The 10195-nt window shown below is 49.3% G+C and overlaps 1 protein-coding gene across 2 annotated transcripts; it reads right to left on the minus strand.

Moving 5' to 3' along the window:
• Positions 1–1326: 1326 nt before the first annotated feature.
• Psmd4 (proteasome 26S subunit ubiquitin receptor, non-ATPase 4) lies at positions 1327–7601 on the minus strand. Of its 2 annotated transcripts, none has more exons than XM_090341023.1 (10): positions 7520–7601; positions 4646–4786; positions 3853–3967; positions 3487–3573; positions 3199–3267; positions 2839–3054; positions 2440–2548; positions 2143–2274; positions 1996–2063; positions 1327–1618 (listed from the first exon to the last, which is right to left on the minus strand). In XM_090341023.1, exons 1-10 carry the CDS (start codon positions 7543–7545, stop codon positions 1448–1450), a joined length of 1134 nt encoding a protein of 377 aa, XP_090197149.1. In that variant the 5' UTR covers positions 7546–7601; the 3' UTR covers positions 1327–1447. The 2 variants fall into 2 exon arrangements, with proteins under 2 accessions (XP_090197149.1, XP_090197147.1); XM_090341021.1 differs by having other exon boundaries at positions 2431–2548.
• Between the last annotated feature and the right edge of the window lie 2594 nt (positions 7602–10195).

Below are 10195 nucleotides of genomic sequence, written 5' to 3' on the forward strand. Positions count from 1 at the left end.
GGTCGGGGAGCTAGGAGTTTGGCCTACTGGTAGAGTGCTTACCTGGCATGCACAAAGACCTGCATTCCACTCCTTGGTACCAAACATAGAAAACGACAGAAGTGGTGCTGTGGCTCAAGTGGGTAGAGCTCTAGCCTTGAGAAAGTCCAAGGACAGTGCTCAGGTCCCGAGTTCAAGTCCCAAGACTGGCAAAAAAAAAAAAAAAAAGCCCTGCCTGCTATCCTTTGCTTACACCTGTAATCCTAGTTCTTCAGGAGACTGAACTCTGAGGACCAAAATTCAAGACCAGTCTGGCAGACACAGCTGACTCAATCTCTAATTAACTGGCAAGATGCCAGAAGTGGAAGTTTGGCTTAAATGTTAGAGTGACCCCACCCACGTAACGAAGAAACCAAGCAAGAGTGCAAAGCCCTGAGAGTTCAAGCCCAAGTACTGGCACAAAACAAAACAAAACGTGAATCCCGAAGATCTGTTATTATAAAAACTATTTTCTATAAAGTTCAAAAACAAAATTTAAAATATTCTGACATACGACTCAAGCCTGTATACACAGGCGCGCGCGCACACACACACACACACACACACACGTGTGCATTTCACAGTGAATGTGAAAAACTAAGCACGAAGTTCAGAATAACAGTTATTCCTGAGAATGCAGGGGTGGTTCCTGGTATATAGCAAGGCATCGGGAACATTCTTGTAAATGGAGTGGCTTCGTGTATGTTTGGATCTTTATTAATGCCATATATTTTATTACCTGTCTGTCATAATAAGCAAAGGATGATTTAGCATTCCACACCACAGCCTACAGAAAAACCTTCATCTCCACAGTGGTCCATGAGGAGACAGCGTGTTTTATGCTGTGGATATATGAAGCCACCTAGACAAGCCAGGCCTAGATGGATGGGCTCCTGGGTCTTGAACGCATTGTCCAACAGGCTTCTGAGCCCTACATTCCTCAACATGTCTCCACTGCTTCTGCCGAAACACCCCACCTCCTTTACTGGCTAAATTTTTTGCCTCTTTAGAGGGCTCATATGTACATCTAGGAGCCTACCCAGAGGCTACCCGAGACTGGCTTTCTCCTCGGAGCTCTGCAGCGCAGGGTGCATGCTCTTTTGAACATGGCAGATATCTGGAGGCACTTGTTTGCATGCTGGCTCCTCCAGGAGGCCATACCTCTGAGGCCCTGGCCTTAACGCACAGCAGGGCCTCAGCCGGGCATCCCAATACGAAAATGGAAGCCAAGGAAAGAAGGGAAGGGGCTTGTTGGGACCTTGCACTCCTCCCCTCGTATGCAAAGCCATCACTAGGTGAAGCAAAAAGGAAAAAAAACTCGCCAAGCTTTATTTAGATTGGGAGGGTTGCAGATAGCATATCTAACTCTAGAATCCACCCACATGACGCAGTCCCCGGGGCAGACTCAGCTGCCCTCTCTCCTCCAGTCTCATTTCTTCTCTTCCTCCTTCTTGTCCTTCTTGCCATCCTTGGTGGCCTGGGAGGCGAGGGAGCCCATGGCATTTCGGATGGCCTCGTTGTTGGGGTCCACACCGGGCAGGTTCTCGAGGACACTCTGGAGGAACTCGGGGTCCTGCATCACATCGTAATCGTCCTCCTCCTGGAAAGACGCAGCGTCAGCTTGGAGGGGCTGTGGCTGGCTGAGAGCGGCGTGTGTACAGGGCAGGGCACACTCCTGCACGCCCAGCTCTCCTGAGGCGTGAGAACATGGCTGAACACAGAGGAGATTTCCTGCACCCTGGAGTCCCTGTGCTCTCTCTCCCGACTCCACCATTCTGGGAAGAAGGCTCCCACCGCAAGCAAGGGGCATTTCAGAACGTGGGACATCCCTCCAACTGACCACTAACACGCTGTAGTTTTAGCAGCTCTCTGCTTCCTCCTACGACATGCAGAGAAGGAACAGTCCTGTCCCCAGGACGCTGAGAGGCCTGGAGGACTGCAAGCCTGACAGGGCAGTCAGCCATGGCTGGCCCTCACCTTGGCTGGCTCCGATGTGTCCATGGCAGTGGTGCCATCAACGTCAGCTGGTTCTGCCTGGCCAAACTCTAGGGAAAGGAGGGCAGTCACTTAGTTCCACTCCCCATGCGCCCTCTCACCAAGCACTACCACTCCCGCTGGGCCCACCTGCTCCCTGCAGGGACATCTGCATGGCATAGGCGATCTGCTCCTCCTCGGTCATGCTGCTCAGGTCAGGGAGCCCAGGGCGGCCGAACTCCTGCTGGTTGATGGTCATCTTCAGCAGTGCGTCATCCGAGTCTGGAGGAGTGGAGGATGGCAGCTGAGAACGGGAGCCGCTTTCCACACAGCCCCAGCCCCAAGCCATTCCCTCCGTCCACCTCCCGCACGCCTGCCGGGCCGCCCCGGTCGTGGCCCGGTGTTGAGGGCTCTGCATCCTGGGACTTCAGATTCCACCTCTTTCACCTTCAGCCCCAGTAGCAGCAATTCCAGCCTCCGCTGCAGAGGCAGCGGCTGCCCGCCGCGCCTCCTCCTCCTGCCGCTGCCGCTGCTCTTCCATAGACACACGAAGGGCCTGGTGAGGGGCAGGCAAGGTCAGACTTCCCAGCCCCAGCCCCCTGGGGGCCTGGTAAAGGCTGAGGGTGTGGGGAAGGGGCATGAAGGTAGCTTCCATTGATCATGTGGGAAAGAAGCTAGAAGGGCTAGAGAGGGCATGGGAAAATGGAAGGGCAGGGCTAGTGCCTGGGGTGTGGTCAGAAGCAAACACACTGGTCTGACAGGCGATGGGGAGGAGGGAGGGAGATGGGGTCTGGGGACTGCCCAGCGCTATCACCTGCACATCAACAGAGGAGAATATTTGCTCACCAGGGCCAGCTCAGGGTCAGCGCTGGGATCCACGCCAAATTCAAAGTCACTGGCACCAAGTCCCAGCATGGCACCACCTTCACCAGCCAGAATCGGAGAACTGATGAGGGCATCGGCCAAGCTAGGCCCCGGTGGCACGGTAACCAGATGAGAGCCGGTTCCATCTTTACCGTTCAGTGTGTTCACAAAGGCTGTCAGCTTCTCCGTGTTCACTTCCTGGGGAGGGAGGGCCCAGATCTGCTCCTGCAATCGCCCTTCTCCCTCTCCAGCTGCAGCCCCGCTCCTAGTACGGGCCCTGCTCTGGGAGGGCTGTGCCCTCAGAACCAGCCCGATCAAACCAGTGCCAAGTGGCCATCTCACCTCTTCCCCAAAGTTGATGATGTCAACATTCACTTTCTCTTTCTTGAGGCGTTTGGCTAGTTTCACCAGCTGGGAAGAGGAGAAAAATCAAGAAATCTACTCCATGCCACGAGGAAAAAGGACTCACCTCATAAAAGCAGATAGGAAGCCCCTTTTCTTCTCAACACTGAAACCTGCCCCTCCACTCTCCCCTCACAAGAGGAGCCTGGAGGCCCTGCCAGGTTCTTAGCACAGCACAACCTCGTCCCCTCACGTGGGCTGTGCCACAAGCCTTGCCCTGGGACTCACGTCCTTCTCGTTGTCCTCCACAGGGCTCCCCACGAAGGCGATGATGCGCATCTTGTGATTCTTGCCCTGCCGGTGCTTCAGGGCCAGCTTGGAGAGGACGGAAGTTACGTCAACCACACAACACCAAGCTCTTCTACTCAGCTCACATAGGACACAAACCCCTCGGGTGTTGCTAGGCTCCTCAGGGACTCACAAAGGGAGGGGTGTTTCCCTTCACAAGCCTCGGGGGTCCTGACATTCAACCCATTACGTTCTTCCCACCAGTTAGCCTCCCTGAGGCCCTCGCTCTCACCTTGCTCTGGCTCTATCCCAGGGGAGGCGAGCCTCAGAGCAGGAGGGACAACCGAAGGGACTAGGAGAACTCACATGGGCCACTCGGATGCCGGTGCAGAAGGTGATCTTGCCCTTAGGCTGGACTGTGTGCAGCTTGGAGAGGATTCTGCCAGTGTCTGGGGTGAGCGTGGTCAGCACTTCGCAGTCGCTGGGATGGGCAGAGCATGTTGGCAAGTGCACGTCAATCAGCACGAGGCCCCACCACCATGCTTGTCTTCTCTTTAGACCTTCAGACTTAGTGTTTAGCGTACCCAATGCACAACCTGAAGGGATTTCTTTGTAGCAAGGCTGTCTTCCACCTCGCAATGTTTCTCCTAACTCCACTCATCCCGTCCTGCTCGAGGACCCGAGGCTCCACAGTAACTGGACCCCACTTTACAGCATCCCATCTTCTCCATTTGGAGACCTGCTTTTTCAGCTAAAATTTTGTATGGCAAGATAAACCTATCAGTTCCTAAAACAAAATGACTTTGGGGGTGCTGGGATATTTGATACATGCCAAGGGGCTCTGAATGAAAGTCACCTTTCATTATCATTAACTATAAAATAGACTATAAAATTTCATCCCAGATTTATCTTCATAACTATATGCATTTGCATGAGCATTAGAAACAGGAGCTGGGGTGTAGCTCTGTAGCACAGCATGCGTGCATGAGACCTAAGGGGAGGAGAGCCTGTTGCACATTAGCACTGAAGAGTAATGAAGGACGTATAGTCAGAAAAGTGATGGGCAGAAGAAGCCTCAGGGATTCTAGAGATCGGCCTGCAAGTGTGTGGGTGACACACCTCATGAGGAAACCACGCCCACCTCCTCTGCCCCACCTACTTGGCCAGTGTGATGAGGCCTACGTTGTTTTCGGGGTTGCTGCGGGTCTTTGAGTGACATACTATGTTGACAGCGTCCTGTTGGGCCTGCAGCCGGGTAGGCAAGAAGTCCCCATTCCTCATGTACTCACTGTTGTCCACACTGGAAGAGAGTAAGAGGGGAGAGGGAAAACATGTCCTTTAGCTCTTTTGCTCAAGGTTACTGCAATATCTACCATTTGCACCACATCCCTACTTTCAGCTTTTGCTGGTTAAGTGTAAATAAGAGCCTCATAGGCTTAGCTGCCCTGGCTGACATCAAAGGGATAAGGCAAGGGGAAGAACTAGAATGCAGATGATTTCCCTGTCTAGGAGAACCTGACTTAGCATATTAAGAGGAAAGTCAAACACCTACATTTCTTGGCAGTAGTGGGGATTGAACTCAGAGCTCCTTCATTCTTTTCAGACAGATATTTTACCACTCAAGCCATACCTCCAGCCCCTTTTGTATTGGTTGTTCTTCAGGTAAGGTTACTCTATGGCTGGGCTATTACAGTGAATAGCCAGTGTGTCCCTCAGGTCTGAATCTTTTCTTACGTATCAATCCAGACTGGCTTTCATTGTTTGCCTGTTTTGGGGCCTATGCATCTCAAGCTGACCTCAAACTCACAAACCTCCTGCTACCACCATGCCTAGTAAAGTCAGTATTTTTTTTTTCTTTTTTGGCCAGTCCTGGAACTTGAACTCAGGGCCTGAGTGCTGCCCTTGCACTTTCTCAAGGCTAGAGACCTACCACTTGAGCCACAGCACCATTTCCAGCTTTTTGTTTTGTTTTCTTTCTTTCTTTTTTTGGTGGATCATGGGGCTTGAAATTGGCCTGGGAGCTGTCCCTGAGCTCTTCAGCTCAAGACTACCGCCCTACCCCTGGGCCTGGGTGTAGTTCTTGAGCTCTTCAGTTTAAGGCTACCACCCCTTGAGCCAAGCCCTACTTCTCATTTTCTAGAGGTTAATTGGAGATAAGAGTCTCAGGCTGGCTTTGAACCTCAATCCTCAGATCTCAGCCTCAGAGTAGCTAGGATTACAGGTGTGAGCCACTGTGCTAGGGCTTTTTTTTTGTACGTGGTACTGAGGCCTTGAACCACTATACCAAACTCCCAGCCCCTAAAAACCAATGTTCTATATGATAATTTGGCTACAGATCTGTATCTGCCATGTTCAGAACCTTCTCAATGGGAAAGTGTACAAAACTGAGTTCACTCTCCTCAGCCTGGCATTCATATTCTACCTGATCCCATCTACTACATTAACAAAAAAAAAAAACTGCTACAGGCATGGCTCAAGTGGTAGATCACTTGCCTACCCTGACTTTAATCCCCACTACTAATAAGAAAACCAAACTTACCACATGACTCATGTAAATGTAACCTTACTGTGTACCACCTCTTAAATGACAATAAAACCTTTCTTTAAGCCAACAACTTAGGCTAAAGTCACACTAGCCTATTTCCTTGTCAACAATGGGCATCTGTATATCCCTTTCCCAGTGTGTAAGGGCCTCTCTTTAATACTGTAACTCCCCTCATACTTCTACCTCTAGAATGTGACTGTGTGCACAAGTGTGTGCTCTTCAGCTCAATGCTAGAGCTCTACCACTTGAGCCACCGTGCCACTTCAGGCTTTCTGGAGTTAATTGAACAGTTTCATGGACTTTCTTGCCAATCGGGCTTTGAATAGTGATCCTCAGATCTCAGCCTCCTGAATAGGATTACAGGCATAAGCCACACACATCTGGCTCCCTGAGCTCTTTTGCTTAAGGCTAGCACTCTATCACATTGAGCCACATCACCACTTCCAATTTTCCGATGGTTTAATTGGAATAAAGTTTTACCAAGGTGCTGGGAATGTGGCTTAGTGGTAGAATGCTTGCCGAGCATGCACAAAGCCTTGGGCTCCAGCCGGGTGTGGGAATCCTAGCTACTTGGGAGGCTGAGATCTGAGGATCATGGTTTAACGTCAGCCCAGGCACCAAATGACCTGAGACTCTTACTTCCAATGAACCTGTAGAAAATGAAAAGTGGGGCTTGGCTCAAGAGTAGGGTAGTAGCCTTGAGCTGAAAGGCTCAGGGACAGCACCGAGGCTAAGTTCAAGCTCCATTACCAGAAAAAAAGAAAAGAGAAAGCAAACAAAGCCCTGGGTTCAATTCCTCAGTACCACATAAACAGAAAAAGCCTCGAACTCAGAGAGGCTCAGGGAAAGCGCTCAGGCCCCTGAGTTGAAGCTCCAGGCCTGAACATTAAAAAAGAAGCCTTTTGAAATCCTTCAAAGAATTTGCCATCTGCTTTTCATCCAATTCAAAATAGATAATTATCAGAGTTAGGGTCATTGCTTAAGACCCTGAATTGTGTGACTTAACGTAGCCACGACTCCCCGACTCACCGGTAAAAGGGAGAACTATTTTAACTAGTGTATTAAGATCTAAGTGAGAAAGAAATTAAATGCCCAATACATAGAAAACAATCTCTAAGTGCTGACTGTAAGATGATCGAGGGAAAGATACTGGCAATTAGAAAAGAGGTATGGGGTGGGTTACAACCTGTCTTCCTACCCATAATTTTGAGGAAGGCAAAGCCCAAAGTTGGAGGAGCAGAGAGTGAAGGCAGTCTGGGATGGCGGCTCGGTGGCTGTCCCCAGCCAGGGGCTGCAGGAGTGGCCAGGCCTGCCGTCTCCCGGGCCCAGGGATGACTCAGGGAGTCGTCCTACTCCTTGCCTCTGGCACCCAAAGACACAGGTCGCCCGCCGTCCCCCCACCCTCAGCCCAGGCCTCGCGGGCCCCAGTGCTTCGCGGGTCCCCAGACCCAGGCCCGCCCCACCCCAGGCCCCGAGGTAGCAGCTCACCAAACCATAGTGCTTTCCAACACCATCTTGCCACTTTGCTCCCTTCCCGACCGGCTCTCCGAGACTACCGAACAACAGCTTCTTCAATTGGCTGGAGATCACCACCAATCACAGACCTGGGTGGTGTACGCTGGGCTCGCCGCCACCTCCGCGTAGCATTCTGGGAGTTGTAGGCGCAGCGTGCTAAAAGCGCTGTCGACTAGTGGGGAGGTGGGGAGAGGTTATTGTCTCCACCTTCCCAACCATTCTAGTTCTAGGCTCTGTCCCTGAGCCTCTTCTGTGCTCAAGTCTACAGCTCTACCACTCGAGCGACAATGCCACGTCTGGCTTTTTCTGTGTATGTGGTAGAACCCAGGGCTTCATGCATACTAGGCAAGCACTCTACCACTAAGCCACATCCCCAGTCTTCCTTATCATCTCTTAATCATATGTTGGAGCTCTTGAGACTTTGAAGCTCAGACTTCTGTACTTTAATTTAAACATTTGAAGGTTCAAAGAGAATGACGGGGTGGAGTAGAAAGTGTAGACAGAACTGATGGGCACTTATGCTAAATATAGAAGTTGGGTTATGTGTGCATGATTATTATTCCATCATGCTACTGAACTTTGGGGTTGGAAATTTACCTAATGCAAAGTAAGAAGAGGGCTAGGGTAAGAAAAAGTAAAAAGTCTGAAGTGCTATTAGGAACTGTGAAGTAAAAATAAAATAGAGACCCTTTATCATGGGGATCTTCAGATCTCACCGGCCTGAGTAAGCTTAATGAGTAGTTAGGATTACTGGCGTGAGCCACCACTGAACAGTTCAGTCTTTAATCTATTCAACTGACAAATATTTAAAGAATGAGACTCAAACTGATAAAAACATCTTTCAGAATAGCTAAAACTGACATTTGAAACATTAAGCCATATGAGGATTTCCCTTTGATTATAGAAGTTTTGAGACCCCCATCTGTAGGACTGTAGGTTAGCGTATAACTACTAACACTAGCTGCCAGTCACCAATAGATGGACCTTCTGACCAGAAGGCAGCCTCTATCCCTGCTCTGTGTCATTAGTGCACTGAAAAGGGTGTGTGATAAAGGCCAGGGCAGCAGAAAGCCTAAAACACATTCAGATCCAGCCCTCCTAGGAGGATTGGGCCTATAGATTAAACTCAATATAAAAAATATAATTGTTCTGCAAAAATATTTTCTTTATTGTACCAGTACTTTAGCTTCAACTCAGGGCTTGGGCACTGTACCTTAGCTTTTTTCACTTAAGACTCTATTACTTGAGCCAAAGCTCCACTCGTGGGTTTTTCTGGTCAGCTCTGGGGCTTGGGCACTGTCCTTGAGCTTCTGTTGCCCAAGGCTAGTAGTCTATCACTTGAGCCACAGCACCAACTCTTGCTTTTTCTGTATGAAGTACTGGGACTTGAACCCAGGGCTTTCATGCATGCTGGGCAAGCATTCTACCTAAGCCACATTCGTTTTATTTTTTTAAATTGGTCCTGGGGCTTGAAGTTTGGATTTAGACACTGGGTCACGGGGCTTGAACTCTGGGCTTGGGGACTGTCCCTGAGCTATTCAGCTCAAGGCTACTAGCTTACCCTTCAGCCACAGTCCCACTTCCCATTTTTTAGTGATTAATTGAAATTAAGTCTCACATTCTTTAGTGGCGGGGCTGGCTTTGAACCATGATCCTCAGATCTCAACCTCATTAGCTAGGATTACAGGCATGAGACAGATCCTCAGATCTCAGCCTAGATTGGCTTCAAACCTCAGATCTCAGCCTTTTGAGTAGTTAGGATTACTGGCATGAGACACAAGTGCCCAGTTATTTACTGTATAGCAGTTTTTATTTACTTGAGCTATACTAACCCACCTTATTCTTTTTATAACTATTCTGATAGATATTTGTCAGCAGACTGGTCTCATTTATTTGTGCAGTGTTAGGGATCAAACAGGGGCTTAACATATGCTAGGCAAGTGCCCAGCCTACACACCAGGCCCAAATTATTCTGGTTATATCCAAAAATATTTCACAATTCTTTGCTTACAATTTAAACCAAAAAATTCCTCACCATAGAAGTTTTCAATGTTGTCTCTAACTATAGATACTTGAATATTCTCACCATCATCTCACTTTTTTTTGGGGGGGGGGGGGCAGATCATGGAGCTCTTCAGCTCAAGGCTACCACAGTGCCACTTCCCCATTTTATAGAGCTTAATTGGTCAGGTCCTTTTGTGCCCAGACTGGCTTTGAACCTTGATCCTCAGATCTCAGCCTCCTGAGTATCTAGGATTAAAGGCTTGAGTCACTCGCCCAGCTACCATCATCACATCCTCAAAAACAAATCACTCTCAGCCAGGAGTTTGGCCTAGTGGTAGAGTGCTTGCATAGCATGCATGAAGACCTGGTTCAATTCCTTGGTACCACATACATAGATAAAAGCTGGAAGTGATGTGGTGGTTCTAGTGGTAGAGCACTAGCCTTAAGAAAGCCCAAGGATAGTGTTCAGGCCCTGACTTCAAGCCTCAGGACTGGCAAAAAGAAAAAAGAAATATCACTCTCATACTTCTACGTCCCTGTGTTGAAGTGAGCTTTGTAGCTCAGTCTCTAGCTTTTCACTTTGATGATTTGTATCACTCAAGAGAAGCTAAATCCTTAGCTATATCACATCTGATGTTATTCTTG

This window comes from Megascapheus bottae, chromosome 10, assembly GCF_031878675.1.
Source record: "Megascapheus bottae isolate mThoBot1 chromosome 10, mThoBot2.hap1, whole genome shotgun sequence".
NCBI classification, from domain to species: domain Eukaryota; kingdom Metazoa; phylum Chordata; class Mammalia; order Rodentia; family Geomyidae; genus Megascapheus; species Megascapheus bottae.

Excerpts from the sequence above, each read along its gene's own strand:
- Psmd4 (XM_090341021.1), bottom strand. The coding sequence starts at position 7,545 with ATGGTGTTGGAAAGCACTATGGTTTG. Across the intron at positions 3,055-3,198 it reads TCATCAACTTTGGGGAAGAG|GAAGTGAACACGGAGAAGCT; the intron begins GTGAGATGGCCA and ends CTCCCTCCCCAG. Across the intron at positions 2,064-2,142 it reads GATGTCCCTGCAGGGAGCAG|AGTTTGGCCAGGCAGAACCA; the intron begins GTGGGCCCAGCG and ends TCCTTTCCCTAG.